The 17,555-nt window shown below is 42.5% G+C and overlaps 4 protein-coding genes and 1 long non-coding RNA gene across 7 annotated transcripts; 3 read left to right on the top strand and 2 right to left on the bottom strand.

Moving 5' to 3' along the window:
• Positions 1–12: 12 nt before the first annotated feature.
• Top3beta (topoisomerase 3-beta) lies at positions 13–3,879 on the top strand. Its single transcript, XM_012359086.2, has 14 exons — positions 13–271; positions 340–482; positions 556–750; positions 874–1,041; positions 1,114–1,242; positions 1,335–1,453; positions 1,528–1,728; positions 1,804–2,008; positions 2,084–2,266; positions 2,353–2,562; positions 2,633–2,850; positions 2,944–3,168; positions 3,245–3,506; positions 3,590–3,879. The coding sequence occupies exons 1-14, from the start codon at positions 181–183 to the stop codon at positions 3,794–3,796; spliced, it is 2,556 nt and encodes an 851-aa protein (XP_012214509.1). The 5' UTR covers positions 13–180; the 3' UTR covers positions 3,797–3,879.
• A 246-nt stretch (positions 3,880–4,125) lies between these two features.
• On the top strand, positions 4,126–5,221 carry AIMP3 (aaRS-interacting multifunctional protein 3). Its single transcript, XM_012359060.2, has 4 exons — positions 4,126–4,371; positions 4,557–4,763; positions 4,838–4,933; positions 5,003–5,221. The coding sequence occupies exons 1-4, from the start codon at positions 4,285–4,287 to the stop codon at positions 5,132–5,134; spliced, it is 522 nt and encodes a 173-aa protein (XP_012214483.1). The 5' UTR covers positions 4,126–4,284; the 3' UTR covers positions 5,135–5,221.
• Positions 4,970–5,660, bottom strand: LOC136998124 (uncharacterized). Its single transcript, XR_010888743.1, has 2 exons — positions 5,520–5,660; positions 4,970–5,253 (listed from the first exon to the last, which is right to left on the bottom strand). It is a non-coding gene; the product is annotated as an uncharacterized lncRNA (long non-coding RNA).
• Positions 5,661–5,914: 254 nt separating this feature from the next.
• On the top strand, positions 5,915–15,852 carry Klp31E (kinesin-like protein 31E). 3 transcript variants are annotated; one of them, XM_012359054.2, is made up of 16 exons: positions 5,915–6,057; positions 6,778–7,162; positions 7,399–7,845; positions 7,917–8,025; positions 8,091–8,294; positions 8,353–8,657; positions 8,728–8,956; positions 9,093–9,994; positions 10,068–10,417; positions 10,616–10,801; positions 10,966–11,085; positions 12,174–12,342; positions 12,426–12,531; positions 12,622–13,176; positions 13,256–13,541; positions 14,361–15,852. In XM_012359054.2, the coding sequence occupies exons 1-16, from the start codon at positions 6,023–6,025 to the stop codon at positions 14,437–14,439; spliced, it is 4,467 nt and encodes a 1,488-aa protein (XP_012214477.1). In that variant the 5' UTR covers positions 5,915–6,022; the 3' UTR covers positions 14,440–15,852. The 3 variants fall into 3 exon arrangements, with proteins under 3 accessions (XP_012214477.1, XP_012214478.1, XP_012214479.1); XM_012359055.2 differs by having other exon boundaries at positions 13,708–15,852; XM_012359056.2 differs by lacking the exon at positions 10,966–11,085.
• Positions 14,814–17,288, bottom strand: JMJD6 (Bifunctional arginine demethylase and lysyl-hydroxylase PSR). The gene is made up of 6 exons (XM_012359059.2): positions 17,068–17,288; positions 16,435–16,640; positions 16,068–16,350; positions 15,470–15,825; positions 15,120–15,352; positions 14,814–14,988 (listed from the first exon to the last, which is right to left on the bottom strand). The coding sequence occupies exons 1-6, from the start codon at positions 17,138–17,140 to the stop codon at positions 14,961–14,963; spliced, it is 1,179 nt and encodes a 392-aa protein (XP_012214482.1). The 5' UTR covers positions 17,141–17,288; the 3' UTR covers positions 14,814–14,960.
• Positions 17,289–17,555: the final 267 nt, after the last annotated feature.

Raw genomic sequence — 17,555 nt, 5'->3', positions numbered from 1 at the left:
TACCGCAGCGCGGAATATGCGATTCGATACGAAAACAACAGTAATATGGAGGCTACTTTGGATGATGTGATTTGTGAGTGGTTCGGCAATGACAAATTTAGCAAGTGATGTTTTCGTTTAGGTCGTGTCAGTGATAGTGATAGAAATTTTGATAATATATGGACGAAACATTCTGTCAAGATGAAAACCGCTTTGATGGTAGCTGAGAAGCCTTCTTTGGCAGCGTCTCTTGCCAATATATTAAGCAATGGACGATGTAGCACCAGGAAGGGTGTGTTCATAATTCATATTATTTTTCTCGTTCATGTATTCTCTTTTTTCTATCAATATTATTTCTAGGATTGAACGGGTCTTGCTCCGTGCACGAGTGGACAGGCCAATTTAAATCTGAGACGGTGAATTTTAAAATGACGTCTGTATGTGGGCATGTCATGACATTAGACTTCATTGGAAAATACAACAATTGGGACAAAGTGGATCCGGTAAAATATTTGACATTTTGAATTGTGAGTATTGTTTGATAAGAATTGATAATAAGTTTTTGTATGTTTTTAGGCAGAGTTATTCTCATGTCCGACGGAAAAGAAAGAAGCTGTACCTAAATTGAAAATACCATATTTTTTGGCTAAAGAGGGAACGCATTGTGATTATTTAGTGCTATGGCTAGATTGCGACAAAGAAGGTGAAAATATTTGCTTTGAAGTTGTAAATGCAGTACAGCAAGGAATGCATAAGAAGTTACACATAAATGCAAGTTGCTGATATTATATTTATAGATATTAAAACTCAAATCTTTTCCCATACAGAAAATATAATATATGGATTTTAATTTTAAACATATTCTTAAAATAACAATGATTTTATTTTTAATAGGATATATGGCGAGCACGATTCTCTGCAATCACAGAAAAAGATATAAAAGCTGCCTTGGCAAATTTGGTGAAACCCAATGAAAATGAAGCAAAGAGTGTCGACGCGCGTCAAGAATTAGATTTACGGATAGGCTGTGCATTTACACGATATCAAACGAAATTTTTTCAAGTATGTTGCCAATAATCTTGGAATTTATTGTGTTTAAAGTATCGTGGAATATAAATGTCATGGTGCTTTTAGGGTAAATATGGAGATTTGGATGTGTCTCTTATTTCTTACGGTCCATGCCAAACACCAACATTAGGATTCTGCGTGCAAAGGCATGATGAGATTCAGACCTTCAAGCCAGATCCGTATTGGGTGTTACAGGTGCGTAACTATATTTTGAAATAATCAAACATTTTAACTTATGATTGATATTATTTACAGTAAAAAATATTAATTTCTCATTGTTTTATCAGGTATCCGTAAAATCTTCCGATGGTCAAGATGTTACATTAAATTGGAGCCGTGTTCGTTCCTTTGATAAAGAAGTTGCAAACATGTTTCTCAGCCATATTAAAGAACATGATTGCGCGACGTGAGTCATATTCTTTATATATTCTTGAAATCTTAGCAAACTGGAAAGATTAAAATAAACGAAATCATGTATAGCGTAGTAAGTATACAAAGTACGGAGAAGTCAAAATCGCGGCCTATAGCCTTAAACACAGTGGAATTGATGCGAGTTGCGAGTTCTGGATTAGGAATGGGTCCGCAGCACGCTATGCAAATTGCAGAAAGGCTTTATACCCAAGGATACATAAGCTATCCCCGAACAGAGACGACATCGTATGGTGAAAACTTTGATTTACTGTAAGATTATCACGGAATAATTATTCAGTCTGCAAATATGTGCGATTTGTTTTTATCGCAACCATTTTATTTAAGTTCGACACTGAAACAACAGCAGTATAATGCGGATTGGGGCAAGGAAGTTCGTAAGATACTAGCGACTGGTATTAATCGACCAAAGAAAGGTCACGACGCGGGTGACCATCCTCCCATAACTCCTATGAAAGATGCAACCAGAAACGAGCTCGACGGCGATTCATGGAGATTGTACGATTATATAACGCGACATTTTATCGCTACGGTACATTTCATGTCGACATTATTCTGAAACAATAGCCTTTACACGCTTATTCCTCTTCTCTCTGTGTTGTTACAGTTGGCGCGGGATTGCAAGTACTTGAGTACGACGGTAAAATTCGAGATAGGCATGGAAATATTCACAACGACTGGTCACAGCTTGATGGATCCGGGATACACGAGTATTCTCACTTGGCAAGCGCTCGGCAACAATGACACTCTGCCGAAATTCACGCCCGACGAGAAAGTGAACATGCAAGAGGTGAAAAATATTTCTATCGCTTAACATTTGTATCTCCGGTTGCGTCTTTGAGAAAAAGAAGTATCCCTTCGTTTCACCGTTCGCAGGCGAAGTTAGTCGAATGTTACACCCAACCGCCCGATTACCTGACCGAGGCAGAATTAATATCTCTCATGGAGAAACACGGCATCGGGACGGACGCCTCGATTCCTGTGCATATAAATAATATTTGTATCAGAAACTATGTTACCGTTGCGGCAGGCAGAAAATTAGTGCCCACTTCTCTCGGCATCGTTCTGGTCCATGGATACCAGAAGGTACCTTTAGATTTCGACTTCTCGATACGTCACAATGATATTTTTCATAAAATTTTTATTCTCACACTAGATAGATCCCGAGCTAGTTTTGCCCACAATGAGAACTGCGGTGGAGGAGCAATTAAATCTAATAGCGTTGGGTCGTGCTGATTTTTATGCGGTTTTACAGCATACCGTAGAAATTTTCAAGCAAAAGTTTCATTATTTCGTGCAAAGCATAGAAGCTATGGATCAGCTGTTTGAAGTCTCGTTCTCTCCACTGTCGGCATCCGGCAAAGCACATTCTAGGTATGCACAAACAATTAATTTTTTCCCATAACTTTATATAAATATTTTCTATTTATTTCTTGATTTTTCAATTTGCTACGATCTACGTTACAGATGCGGTAAATGTCGTCGATATATGAAATATATACAAACTAAACCATCTAGAATGCATTGTGCGCACTGTAATGAGACGTACAACTTGCCGCAAAATGGGAACATACGAATATATAAAGAACTGAAGTGTCCATTAGACGACTTCGAGCTGCTTTCGTGGTCGACCGGAACGCGAGGGAAAAGTTATACATTTTGTCCATACTGTTATAACAATCCACCGTTCAGGTGTGTCACGTTAAATTGTGTAGTTGAACTGTAATATGTTTGGAAGAAAATTAAAGCTTCCGTCTGCTAATTTTAGGGATATGAAGAAAGGGATGAGCGGTTGCAATTCGTGCACGCATCCGACATGTCCTCACGGAATGAACTCGAATGGATTATCCAGCTGCTTGGAATGCGATCTGGGCATTCTTGTGCTGGACCCTTCGGCCGCACCTAAGTGGAAATTGGGATGTAATCGATGCGATGTTATTATCCATCTATTTGAGAACGCACACAAAGTGACAGTAGATACTGACACGTGTGATTGTGGCGCACAATTAGTAACCGTCGAGTACAAACAGGTAGTTGAAGAGATTTCCATCATCGCGACGTCGTTATGAGCGCGTCGCTATGTTCTTCTATCTTCTTAATTTTCTATTTTCAGGATAAAAGTAAACTTCCCAACGAAGTGACCGAGATGTCCGGCTGTGTATTTTGTACGCCAGCTTTTGCCGCGCTAGTAGAAAAGCACCGCGCGGTAGCTTCGAAACCAGTCGTCACGCGCGGCCGCGGTCACACCAAAAGTCGTAATCGAGGTAAACCCAAGCCGCCGAAGGACAAAATGGCACAATTGGCGGCGTACTTCGTGTAATAAGCGCAGCTTGTCTACAATCTGAAATCATGTATGCATATTGATGCATTTCTCTTTTTAAATAATTATTCTTTATCCTGTCACTCTTGTTTTATTGGTATTTTATAATCCACGAAAGTATACGATAATATATATAATTATAATCCCTAAAAAATCCTCCTACCTTAAAAAAGTCAATAATATACATATACATATAAATATAAATATATGTAAATATACTTTATTTTTTTATTGCTTTTTCAGAAAATAATTTTTTTAAATGAACGGGTACCATATGGCATCCTTTTTTACTAAACTGAAACACTTCGCCGCGTCGCGCATGCGCGAAAAACCGGGCCAAATCTGGCTACACTGTTACAACTGGCATCACTGGTGCACAGACGCACGTGTTGCATCGGTCAGACGAGTTTCCTATACAATTCTCGTCGTTAGTTTAGAAAATCAATCTAATTTATATTAATTTAAATTGTATTTGTATCATATCTATTATGGGATTGTGTAACATCGAATGTGTACATAGAATAGCGCAGTATCTGGATGTTTCTCCAGGAAAATTGGAGATCTCTAATAAAAGCGTGAGTACATTTGCTAACTTGCTAAATCAGATGTCTGGAGCATGTCTCATGTATATGTAAACTTCAGCTGAACTGTAAATTTTTTATGAGATTATTCTTTCGCAAGAGATGCTATCAGACCAAAAATTCAACAAACTTATCAAATGAACAACTATAATATATTGAACCACATTTTATCATTTCAGATAGTACTTGTTCCAGAATGTAAAAATAATTCTCGACCCATTCAAGGTTTTAGCACTATTATACAAGCGCTGGTAAGGAGTTCAAAATGTCCTGAAATACTTGGCAGTGAGAAAGAAGTGCAAGCGCTAACACAACAGTGGTTAGAATATGCTATAGTTTGTGTCAATCATGCGGATCTACCTGTTAATGCCAAGAGAGTACTCAATGTAATATTTGAATGCTTATACATGAAGCATAGTTAAGTAGAAAGCTGAATATTAATATTTTTTTTTAATTATAGGAATTAAATGTAACATTTAAGGATGTGACATATATAACTGGCACAGAGAAAACTATCGCAGATGTCACATTGTATTACATTCTACATTCTACAATGGTAATAATTGATTTTGTAAGTTTTTAACACATATGATACTTTTTAATAAATTTTTATTCTTGTTTATAGAAAGAATTGAGTTATCAGGAGAAGGCACAATATATTCATGTATCAAGATGGTTTGACAATATTCAACAAGAAGAGAAATTAAGACGGGAACTGGATCTGATACCTTTTAAATTATTGCGCCTATTTTTGTAGTCTCTCTCGAGATGAATGTCCTGAACTCGTTGCATTTCTTCACAGTAATCTGAATTCCAGTGAGATATTAAAGCAGTCATACGAGAACTAGATTATTGCTTATTCAACCATGACATTTCCTGTATAGAAAAGTATAGAAATAATTTTACAACGTTAGCACAATAAGATATTTGCAAGCTATGTTTACTAAAAAAAATTGTTTTTAAAGCATGGATTATATACGCCGGTGATAAGAAAGACGGTGAATTTATTGAAATTATTACTAGATTTCCCATAGAGATGACATTTTTATGTCGATAACGAATAAATATCGTCGGTATTGGTTTATCGACCGGATCACCATCGTGTTTCAATTGCTTCAATGACAGATAGCGCGCAGTCTTACCTCAACATTTCGATATGTGCATTCATTTTATTCGTGCCTGTAACCAGGTATGTCGCTCCTACGCTAACGATTTCCCTCACCAGTGCGTAACACTGCACAGTCTCTCTCTCTCTCAATGAAATTTGCTACACACACAGATTCCATTAAAAACCATGACGGCGCTGACAGGTAATCGGAAGGCAGACCGAGCTCTCACGCCACCCCGCTATTGTCCGGCGACTGGCTCCGACGTCCGTCGCGCACAGTGAATCGCCTTCCGATCGCTACGAACGTCACGGAAGATGTGCGGTATTTCGCGTATCGCTTATGAGGAATGTCAAGTTTTCACAGCCGTTGCGTCTGGTAACGCGTGCGCAGGTACAGCGTCGTGGACATTGTCGCACAGCGGAGAATTGTGATTGTTCACCCACGGTGGGATTGTTTTGGCCTAATATTAGCCTAACACAGCCGAAGCTGCCTTCATAATCCCTGTGCATACTCGACTGATAGCCGGACTTGGCGAGATGGCGGACGATTCGAGCGTACGCGTCGCCGTGCGGTGAGTAAAATGCACAATCGCGTGTGAAGCTGCTTCAATTTTTGGTCCATTCGATCCGTGCCGGTGTCAATCGACAGCCGATGCGGGGATGCCTCGGTCGTCGAACGAGCGAATCATTTCTCGCGTGTTTTCGATCCGCGTTTCTCCCAAATCATTACGAATAATTCGACGCTTTCGGAAAGCGCAATGTATTTTTTTTTTTTTTATGTCTCATTCTTTCAGCATCGAGCACTGATTGACATTACGGAGTCGCGGATTAATATGGGAACGTTGCTTGAGAAATAATTGCTTATCGTTATCGCGCGATTCGCAGAATTTTCCGCCAACTTTACATAAGGCGAGAAGTACAGGACAGAATGCGGTTGAATGAAAGTGGGAGATTTTTCGCACAAGTTACATCACGACGGGAAACTCGGACTCGAATGGGTTCGTTACGCGCAGCGCCTCGCCGATCGCGAGTACCGATTCTCGAGCATCTCCTTTTACGATGCAAACGCGTAGGCTTAATTACCGCTCGCCGAAGAAAGCGCGCACCGTCCGAGCCGGGGACGCGTGACAAGCGTGACCTTCATCGCCAATATATTGCCGATATCGAGCAAGCTCGCGATGTATTCTTTATTTTTTTATTTTTTTTTATCATCTCGGCGATTGAGATTAAGCGGAGGAAGGAGTCTGATAAGTCGGCGAAAAAATTCAACCGATAATCGTTGTTTGTTGCAGAATAAGGCCTCAAGTAGCCCGCGAAGTGATCGATATGTGCAGGATTTGTACTCAGGTACCTCAAGGGGAGCCGCAGGTCTTCCTCGGCCCCGACAAGGCCTTTACGTATGATTACGTTTTCGATACGCAGTCGGATCAGAGCACGATTTACGAAACGTGCGTGAACCGTCTCGTGGAAGGCGCGCTGGACGGCTACAACGCGACGGTCTTCGCCTACGGGCAGACCGGCTCGGGCAAAACCTACACCATGGGCACCGGTTTCGACGTCGAGGTCGACGAATTCATCGTCGGAATAATTCCCAGGGCCATTCAACACCTGTTCAACGGAATAACGGATAAACAGGAGCGCGCGAGGGAACGCGCGCAAATGCCTCCCGAGTTCAAGGTCCGCGAAGGGCGATTCGGATCGACGATTCAAACTTGTCGACAAAAATTGCTAATACGAAGGAGACCGTCGTCGTCGGAAAGGAAAGCGATGGTTTACGATTTTAATGAACATTAGCAATTCCGTCGATAAATTTGAACCGTCGGTTCAATCGATGCTGGAAGCCAATCATCTTGTACTCGCCGTGCTTGTTCGCGGCCTTCAATCCGCAATAACGTAGCGTCTCTCATTATTAGGTCACAGCGCAGTTCCTAGAATTGTACAATGAGGATTTGAAAGATTTGCTGGAGCCGGGAGGCCCGAGAGGCGGTGCGCGCATCCACGAGGACACGGCGGGCAATATACATTTAGCGGGGGTGGAGCCGCGCGTCGTAACCAGCCCCGAGCAGGCGTTGGAGTATCTCCGACTGGGCGCGCTGTCGCGCACGACAGGATCCACGCAAATGAACACGCAGTCGTCCAGGTCGCACGCGATATTCACGCTGTACATCAAACAGCAGAGGTGCATCAAAGTCGAGGATCCCGACGCGGACGTCGACACGAGCGGCGTCGAGCTGGCGAACGAGTTCGAAACTTTAACCGCGAAGTTTCACTTTGTCGACCTGGCCGGCTCCGAAAGACTGAAGAGAACGGGCGCCACCGGCGACAGAGCGAAGGAAGGCATCTCTATAAACTGTGGATTGGTAAGATTCTTTCGGAGATAGAAAAAAAAAGGAGTGCTCGTGTAATTGCGTGCATTGCGTCTCCTTTACAGCTGGCTTTGGGCAATGTCATTTCCGCTCTCGGTGATAAAACGAAGAAAGCCTCGCACATACCGTACCGAGATTCCAAGTTGACGAGATTACTCCAAGATTCTCTCGGAGGTAAAGCGCTTTAGGATCAGACGTGTTGTTTAACTTTATGATTGATTTTGAAATGAACTTTCCAGGAAACAGTCAAACCGTTATGATAGCGTGTGTGTCGCCGAGCGATAGGGATTTTATGGAGACCCTGAGCACGTTGAAATACGCGAATCGGGCGAGAAATATAAAGAACAAAGTTACAATCAATCAAGATAAGAGCTCGAGAACGATCGCTTCGCTACGACGAGAAATTCAACAGCTTCAATTGGAATTGATGGAATATAGACAAGGTATGTTTGACGGGGACTCCTCGTAACGCCGTAACGCTAATTTCTTTCGTTTTTCCAGGCAAGAGGGTCGTCGGCGAAGATGGAGTTAACGATGCCTGGCACGAGAATCAAATGTTGAGCAGCGAATTACAAAGTCTTCGGACCAGAGTGAAAGCACTTTCGGAAACTGTTGAGGCGTTGACCGCTAAAAATGCTCTTTTGCTGGCGGAAAAGGCAACGGGTCAGTGGATGGCGGCATCCGGCGGAGGCGATGATCAGGTGACTAGTTTGGTGCAAGGATATGTTCAAGAAATAGAAGAATTAAGAGCCCGTCTACTGGAAGCGGAAGCTATGTATCAACAATTAAAAAAGAGGCAGATGCAAGTAAGTTTCAACGTTAAAAGTATCATAGATTTGCTCACAAAATATTAAACATTGGTGATTTACCGTTTAGGTTAACGCGGCAAATCCTTACGGCGACAGTTCGTTTCATTCCGATTCCGCGTCCGTGTTGTTCGACGCTAAGAAGGACGTCGAGAAAGAAATAGAGGCGTTAAAAGTCTTAAAGGGGCAGTACAGCGGCAGCACGATCGCTAAACCGGACGAAGGAGAAATGGACGATACGGAGAATGGCCAGGACTCTGTAAGCGAGGATGATTCGGACGACGACTCCGATCGTAAAGGCAAGCAGAATGTTCTGTTATTTACAGTGTCTTTTATGTGCTATTAGCAGGAGCGTAACATCGGGGAATAGAAGTATTTAAGTACATATGCTGCTCGGCGCGGACGTTTCCGTTACATCGTTCGTTATTTTTACAGAGGAAGACGAAGAGGAAGCGGCCATGGGTCGCGAATTGGAAGCGCTAACGTCCGACATCGATGTGAAGCAGCGCTTGATACAAGAGCTCGAGCTTTCTCAAAGACGTCTGCAAACTATGAAGCAGCATTATGAGGATAAATTGGCGCAGCTGCAAGCCCGCATCAGAGACACGCAAGAGGAAAGAGATAAAGTCTTGCTGTCGCTGCAACAGCAACCCGCGCCGCCCACTGAGAAAGTGAAAAAGTTACGCGACGAGTATGAGAAGAAGCTGTCCAACATGCAAAAGGAGATGCGGCTTCTTCAGTCTGCTAAGAAGGAACACGCGAGATTACTGAAGAATCAATCTCAGAATGAAAACAGACTGCGAGGTCTTAGAAATGAGCTGTCGGAGATGAAGAGAGCCAAAGTGAAACTGTTGAACAAGATGAGAGAAGAGGCTCAGCGGCACAAGGAAAACGAACTGAGGCGTAATAGAGAAATAGCGCAGTTGCGGAAGGAAAGCCGCAGGCACGCGAACGTCATCAGAACGCTGGAAGCCGACAAGCGAATGAAGGAGGTTGTGCTGCGACGTAAGCAAGAGGAGGTGACGGCGCTGCGGAAGAGAGACAGAGGATTGAGTCAGAAGGCCGCGGGACGCACGCCGGTGAAACCGCTCAATCCCAAAGCGATGAAGCAGAGGTGGCAGACGTTCGAGAGAACGATCACCAAGCAGGCGATAGCGAAGCAAGCCGCCGCGGAAACGGAGAGAGAAATGGAAAGACTGCTTCAGGAGAGGCAAGAGTTGGGAAGGGATTTGGAGAAGCTTCAGAAGCATAGAAGTCAGATCACGAGCACGAGAGGTGACACTGTCGATATCGACGAAGAGATCGACAATGTGAAGAGCAAAATCAGCTATCTGCAGGTAACGACAATCCCGTTAGTTCGATGACCGGACCTAACCTCACATTCGACTAAAACGCGCGAGATTCTTGCAGGACAGCATCGCGGAGTGTCAACGAGACATGGTCGAGATGGGCGATGGCGAAGCGGAGGGCGAGCCGGGCGTCGAAGCGCTCATCTCTACGATCCGAACGGTGGACGAGGCGCAGTATCTACTCCAGCGGATGCTCGCGTTCACCGTGGAGCAAAGCTGCATAGCCGCGCAGAAGCAGCTCGAGGTGCGAGATATGGAATCGCGGCTGAATCAGGTGGCGCAAGAGAGCGACGTGCAACACCAGTTACTCGAGCACGTTCTACGCGACAGAGACCTTTTGACGCTCACGAATAATCAAAACAACGCGCTAGCTTACAGCCCGGCGAGCTCGAGAAGTTCTTCTCCCGACACGTAAGTCGAGCACAGCACAATGTTCTTGCGAGACAATTTTACTCTTTCAAAAATATTTTCAATCAAATTTCTTGTTCTTTCTTTTACAATATTTGTATTGATTGTATGCAATTAATTTTTTATACATATAGAGATCACTCGCGATACTTCGCCTCGATTCGTGTGCAATTCATTCTCATTTGTGTTTGTATTCGACAGTGAAAGTTACAGCCAAATTATACTCGGTGAAGAGAAGCCGCGCAATAGTAAGGTCAGAAGAAGAACAACGCAGCCGCAAGAACTGCTCTACGGTATTCACACGCCTGAAAACATGAAGGCGGACGATCAAAATCAAAATCACAATCACCCTCTCACAAGAGTCCCCAGCGCGCCAGGCAGCCTCAAGTAAGCACGCTTAAGAGACTTTAGACTCTCTAGATTTCTATCGGTTCCTACTGTGAACACACGCACTAAAATCAACCTGATTGCAATTCACCGTCTCGTTTAAGTTGTACGTGAGAATGTTTAGACGATCCTGTATGTTTATATATCATTTCTGTGCACCCCAGAGGATTAGTGTTAACGAGAAATCAGCATGGTAATACCGGCGGATCGCCAACCCTGAGCCGTCGTGACAGCACATCGCCCCGAGCTCTGCGACGGCCGATTCACCCGGGTGGAGGTTCCATGTGAGTGATTATCCTGCAGCACATCCTTGTTCTTGTATTCCTCGCATATCTCTGTCTTGACGCCCTACTCCATGCACTATTCAACACTTTTCTTCACCCGAGATGAGTTTTATTTTGTTGATTTCCATTCCGAAGACACAGGAATCAAGTGCAAGTATTTCGTGCTTATGAATACAATAATTAACAATCAGTGCAACATACTAAAGTGATTATAAGCACGAAATAGTCTTAGATGCCGCAGGTTACACGTGAGAGAAATTGTTTGATTTATTGTTATACGTACACACACAAATGCGTTACACAAAAAGGAGTTTACATTACATGTACAAAGTATCTGTGAGCTTTCCAATACTTATGTCACGATAAGCCACGATAGATTCCTACAAGCGTTATATTGTAAAAAAAAAAAGGATCTTTTATACACGGATATGTACAGCGTCTTCCACAACAGCCGCATCTTGCTCTTGTACAATATTTCGCTTTCAAACGGCATTTTTAACGAACAAGCTGAATTTATATGTCTACAAATAAGATACGCAAATATATATATTAATTCGTAGGATACGTAAATTAGGGCGAAGAATTTGGCAATATATTATTATCTATAACTTTCTAACTTATGTGTTAATATATTGTTAACAGTTGCAATAAGAAAAGACATTAATTTATACGAGAGATTTACATGTATAGACGTAAGATTCTATTTTCTGTAACATGCAGGATAAAGAAATAATAAAATGAACACAAAATTTAAAACAAGAGGCGCAGATACGACAGCCATCGAAGCACCTTTCGGCGCGACGTACCATTTCTTACTTATCAGCTGTTTAAGTACGAAATTTGCATTTGATAATGATTGAAGTTTAATAACTGTGCTTGATTGTGCACCAACCCTTATATGCGCATAATTTTCCGCCCCCGCCACCCCCCCAAAACAACCAGAGACCGATATAACCCGCTACTTCTTCCGCGCGCACACACACACATGCATGTTTAATACACCTTTTCGAGTCGGCATGATTAATTAGCCTCCGGATTAGCCGAATGCCGGCCGACTAACACGCTAACATAACAAACACACCTACTAGGGAGCAGGTAGCGCACACGGATATATCTTCGCCGCCCGGATCGCCGACCACGTATAGGCGATTCAACAGCCGCGAAGAGAACGTGTTCTCCAGGCTGACCGCGAGCAGGCAGCCGATCGCCTCCGAGCCGCAGCCGATGAAGGGAATCATCTCGCAATATCAGGGCAAGGTGAGGGGCGAGCGAACCGCACGAGCCTCTCGTGGGCGCTCTTGCGGAGTCGAGCGTTAAACGCGATAATTTTTTTCCGGCAGGTGCAACCGCGGGCAATTCTGCAATGCTCTCACGTGGCGGAAGGACACAGCAAGGCCGTCCTCACTATATGCGTGACGCCCGACCTGCTCTTCAGCGGCTCGAAAGGTATGCGATTGCAGGGATTGATATGAGAGAAAATTAATACCCGCGCGCAATAATTGCGCGATCGATTGAAGTTATCCCGCGGATTTGCAGATCGCACGGTGAAGGTGTGGGACTTGAGAACGGGAATCGAAAGCTTCACTCTAAGCGGACACCCGAACAACGTCGTCGCCGTGAAGTACTCCGCTGTTCACCGGCTCCTGTTCAGCGTCTCCTCGGCGTACGTGAAGGTTTGGGACTTGAGAGCCAGCAACGGCTGCATAAAGACGCTGTTCTCGTCCGGCCAGACGCAGTCCGGTCCCATCGCGCTGTCGACTCCGTCCAGGATACTCCAAGTCCCCGTGGGCGAGACGACGATCAACGACCTGGCGCTCAGCCTCGACGAGCAGGAGCTGTACACCGCGTCCAGCGACAAGGTCCGCATATGGGATCTTCGCAAGTTGGCGTACACCGCCAGATTAAGCACGCCGCACACAGCGGCGGTTATGTGCTTGGCCGTCGCCGAAGACGGCCGAGTGATAGCCGGCAGCAAGGATCATCTGATATCGCTCGCCGAGCCCAATGTGTCCGGGCCGTCCATTAGCTTGGCGCCGCCGCACTACGACGGAGTCCAATGCTTAACCACGATCGGTTCCACGCTGTTTTCCGGTGCGTCACTTCACCTCACGATAAAACCGCTCAAGTCGGCCTAAGTCGTATCGCGCGCTAATGTCCCATCGTTTTCCAGGCTCTAGAGACATGTGCATTAAACGATGGGATCTAAGCAAGATGGAGCTGGTTCAGTCGCAGAACAACGCTCACAAAGATTGGATTTTGGGCTTGTGCACGATCAATAATGGTTCCATAATGATTTCGGGATGCCGCGGCGGTGTGCTGAAGGCATGGTCCGTCCCCAAGGATCCGTTGGATCCCCAGGATCAGAGGGAATGCACGCCCATCGGGGAGGTTCGGGCGCACGCGTCCGCTATCAATGCGATCGCGACGAATCAGCAGCATATATTCACGGCGAGCAAGTAAGTAGAAGATCTCTTGACAACTTTTATATATCGGCTGTGCCCAAAAAAAAAAAAATTGATATTTAAATAACGCGCAGCCGTTCTGTTAGATCTGCGTACTTGGGTTCAGCAGACCGCGCTGCGATATTCCGAGTGAAATAACGATCTCGGATGTTGATTTCAGCTCCGGAGAGGTGAAGCTGTGGCGTATACCCGATTCTTCATTATCTATGTCTATCTCCACAGTTTCCCTTTAACTTTATTTGCTTTTTGCCTGTGCGTCACTGTGTTATGCGTTCATCTTGTATTTTTTGTGGTAATGCGCATGCTTACCTAACAGTTTTAAAACGTCTAACGTGTTTTCACGCGTAATGTGGCAGTAGGACTGCATCATTTGTCACGCCTGTATAACATTCCTCGAATGTTACACCCGATCGTTTTAAGCAGTATTACATTTGTACCAGTGTTCGACTCCTAACGAAGACGCTTCGTAGCATTTGTTCTCAACTTTCCGCAGTGTGTAATTTCATTGCCACTGCAAAATTTAGAGTCGATATGAAAAAAATCGAGCGCACTATCTCTTTGGGAGAATCGAATTTAGATATACAAGAGTCACATTCCTCAACCTCACACGTACATTTTTTTAAATAATAGACAACATCGTACAAAGTCATTCTAGTCGGCGTAAAGTGAAAGTGGCTCGGAAATCAATATTGTCACGATTGTAATTGTCCATCGGCCTTGTGTGAATGAAAACGTTTAATTTATATGTTATTATTTGCTTCTATGTGTTTACTCCACTTTGGTGCTTTGCATGGTCATCGTGTCGATACGAAGCGATGGAACTGTGAGATTGTGGAACTACTGTAAACGAGATGGGAGGACCTTCCACAGGAGCAACTCGCTGAAAAGTTAATGCATCGCGTCGCACAACTACGTATTGTATTTAGTTTGCAATTATACGATTTTAATTTAATGATAATGCACCTAATGTATTGTTGGTTTGTATTTTTTATACAGTATGCTATTGCATCGATTTTTTAATCCTATATTGAGGATATTCCCTAAATAATTCTTTTTTTTTATACTTCTTGACCCCGCGTTTTAAATAAATATTAGAAAATGTGATAGCCACACGAAAAAGCACGCAAGGCAAAATGTGTTGTTCACGAGATGAATTGAATTACGATGTGAAGAGTGATCGGCTAGAGTAGAAAATTACGTGCATTATCATATTACGCTTAAACGCAAGTCTCGAATAAGATGTTAGCTAAAAGAAGAAAAACGACATGTTATCTAATATTTATTTTATTATGAACATAAAGATATGGTCGTAATAATCATAATAATTCTAATATTTATTCTTAGTACAAACAATAATTGTTGGTTAATACTGTACAGTCTGAGGTCTCTGTAAGTTCCAAATACTGGATATTGTCAGGGTTGGCTGTTAGTCAATTTTCGTCTGAAAAGTTTAAAACAGTATTACACCTTATGTTCGTAATTTTCACGAAAAAAAAAAAAAAAAAAAAATTGTAAAAGAAGAAAAGTACATCGTAATTACAGTGGAATTTGATTATGAATCTTTTTGTGTACCTCTTTTTCTTTTTATGCGCGGTAAGTGATTCTTGACCGCTGTCATCTTCGCTTTCCTCGGATTGACTACTACTGGTAGTGCTCGAAGAACTACTCGAAGAGCCGCTCGAAGAATCGCTGGCGACACCGGTATCTTCTTTCACGTCTATTGTCTCCGCCAACGACGCCAATTCGGGCTCTTTTTCGTTCAGCACTTTTAACCACTTTCGCGACAGCTTTGGTCTTCCACGTACCTGTTTCACGATGAATTTAATATTACAGTTCGCAGATTCTTCATCATTTAAATATTTTTGCGTGTAACTTTACACTGATATTTCAAAATTATCAGATGCGATATATGAAACTCTTACCGTTTTGTGCCAAACTACCGGAAAATTAGTGCGCGAACAGAAATTCTGTGTGACCGCTATGGTTTCATCAAGATTTAAAACAATGTGCCACCAACCGCCAGGGATAAAAACAGTCTCGCCCGGAGTCTGCAAGATCTCTATCGGGCGACAATCTTTTGGCCATGTAGGTAATTTTGTGCGAGGATAGACAATGGAAAACCATGTGATAGCTTCATCTCTCTGTTTACCGCCTTCGGCTGCGGTTACTTTTAGGAGTTCGCGAGGCGTATGCGTAGGAAACAGGCACCAGCGTTTATGACCAGAAATTAATGCGTTCCATGCACTGGTACCTAACGGATCTATGTGTATTCCCGTACCTGTTACAATAAAATTATCCCAAGTGAGATGCATCGATTTATTTAACCATCTTTCAATGATTTGTCGATTTAATAATCTTTAAATGTGAAACCAAATTATATATGCAGTATATCAAATGATTTATAAATTTGTTACGATAGATTTTTGATTTAATATTTGTTACAAATTGATTTTGATTGAAGAAAGAATCGTTTTTATATTGATAATCTTGTTGCACTAAAATTCTCACGTATGCACTTACCAGATCTTGCGGGTCCCATGACAAACCAACGATACGGCGGCCTTCGATGTTCTCCAGCATAGTGAAAAAGATCATCTCGGAAGTACTTAGGAATTACATAATCTTCTAATAATTTTTTTCGTCTTGGATGCTCACCAAATGAGCTATCGAAAATGTACAAAGGAGAATCATCTTCGTTATTAAACATATAACGTATGTAGTACTTCATCTTCATTTTTACACTGTATCCTTCATTATCTTCTCCGCATTTAAACTTTTGATTGCGATATTTCTTTGCTAACTTCTGCAATCAATCCGGACAATGATTTTAGAATGCAGCAATTAAAGATATAATCTTTCTGAGTATGTTAAAGTTATGATAAGAAACCTCTATAGTCCATTTATGCTGTGCCCTCCAGCCATTTTGAACACCTCTTATTATCACAGGCTTGTAAGGTTTTTCATATTTTTCTACAAATTCTGCCATAGTCATGTCGGATTCATTAATTCGGTCAGCATTATCTTGAAATTCCCAAAACGTTTGAAAAATTTTATAGTACCCCTGCTGGGTCCAAGCTATTTTATCCGCAAGCTCTAAAAACGGTTGATACATTATTTTTTTAAATCGTTAACTTTTTAACTTGTGTATATCATTTAAATATTTGTATAAAATCAAAATAACATCAATATCGATGAACGTTTCCACAGGAATCTCTAATATTCAAGATGTATATGAAATCAAATTAATAAATACTTGGAAATGATAAGTAAATTGAGATTATCGGGAAATGAAATTACATCATCCAAGGTCTTGGGGAAGATACACGATAGCTTTCGCCTGATCCTCCGAAAGGATTGTATGGAGTCGGCGGACGATACGATTTTTACTACACGTCAAGCCAAACGTTTAACGCTGCGTACAACGAATAAATGATATGGAAATGGAAGGAAAGCGATATCAATGCACGACCTTGCCGCTTTATAATGTAGGTTATAAAATTGCAAATTTCATTTTCCTCACCTGGTCGAGCCTTCTTCTTCACCTCCCTGATTCTCTTTCTGCCGCGATGATCCAATTTCCATTCCTCCGTCATGACTACGTCAGTATTGTCTATTTAATCTAGTTGCGGAGTATATTTACAGATTACAATAGAAATATCTAAAAGCGTTGCAAAACGTTAAATAACGTTACAAAACGTCAGTAATAACCAGTGACAACTGATCGCAGTGTTACCAAATTAATTAACGGGAAGAAACCAAGTTTAGAAATTTTCATCTAGGAAGTTTTTTTGTATTGCCATCCTTTTTAAATCGCCAAAAGAAAGGAACTAGCTAGAGAGGTGGCTATAAAATGACAACACAAAAAGAAACATATGAGAAGTTACTAGACACTCTTGAGTCCATTTTTTTCCAGTTGATGGCTTTTACAATGGATAATACATGCATGGAAAAAAATAGAATGGCCGTAACTTTTTTTAGCACATAAGCGCGAGAAAACGGCAGTTCGAA

Source organism: Linepithema humile, chromosome 1 (genome assembly GCF_040581485.1).
Source record: "Linepithema humile isolate Giens D197 chromosome 1, Lhum_UNIL_v1.0, whole genome shotgun sequence".
In the NCBI taxonomy this organism is placed as follows: domain Eukaryota; kingdom Metazoa; phylum Arthropoda; class Insecta; order Hymenoptera; family Formicidae; genus Linepithema; species Linepithema humile.
This window is presented reverse-complemented; position numbering and strand designations above follow the sequence as displayed.

Excerpts from the sequence above, each read along its gene's own strand:
- Top3beta (XM_012359086.2), top strand. The coding sequence starts at position 181 with ATGAAAACCGCTTTGATGGTAGCTGAGAAGCCTTCTTTGGCAGCGTCT. Across the intron at positions 1,454-1,527 it reads AAAGAACATGATTGCGCGAC|CGTAGTAAGTATACAAAGTA; the intron begins GTGAGTCATATT and ends AATCATGTATAG. Across the intron at positions 2,009-2,083 it reads CGCGACATTTTATCGCTACG|TTGGCGCGGGATTGCAAGTA; the intron begins GTACATTTCATG and ends GTGTTGTTACAG.
- AIMP3 (XM_012359060.2), top strand. The coding sequence starts at position 4,285 with ATGGGATTGTGTAACATCGAATGTGTACATAGAATAGCGCAGTATCTG. Across the intron at positions 4,372-4,556 it reads TGGAGATCTCTAATAAAAGC|ATAGTACTTGTTCCAGAATG; the intron begins GTGAGTACATTT and ends TTATCATTTCAG. Across the intron at positions 4,764-4,837 it reads ATGCCAAGAGAGTACTCAAT|GAATTAAATGTAACATTTAA; the intron begins GTAATATTTGAA and ends TTTTAATTATAG.
- Klp31E (XM_012359054.2), top strand. The coding sequence starts at position 6,023 with ATGGCGGACGATTCGAGCGTACGCGTCGCCGTGCG. Across the intron at positions 6,058-6,777 it reads AGCGTACGCGTCGCCGTGCG|AATAAGGCCTCAAGTAGCCC; the intron begins GTGAGTAAAATG and ends TGTTTGTTGCAG. Across the intron at positions 8,295-8,352 it reads ATTGATGGAATATAGACAAG|GCAAGAGGGTCGTCGGCGAA; the intron begins GTATGTTTGACG and ends TCGTTTTTCCAG.
- JMJD6 (XM_012359059.2), bottom strand. The coding sequence starts at position 17,140 with ATGACGGAGGAATGGAAATTGGATCATCGCGGCAGAAAGAGAATCAGG. Across the intron at positions 16,351-16,434 it reads AGCATAAATGGACTATAGAG|AAGTTAGCAAAGAAATATCG; the intron begins GTTTCTTATCAT and ends GATTGATTGCAG. Across the intron at positions 15,826-16,067 it reads CATGGGACCCGCAAGATCTG|GTACGGGAATACACATAGAT; the intron begins GTAAGTGCATAC and ends TTATTGTAACAG.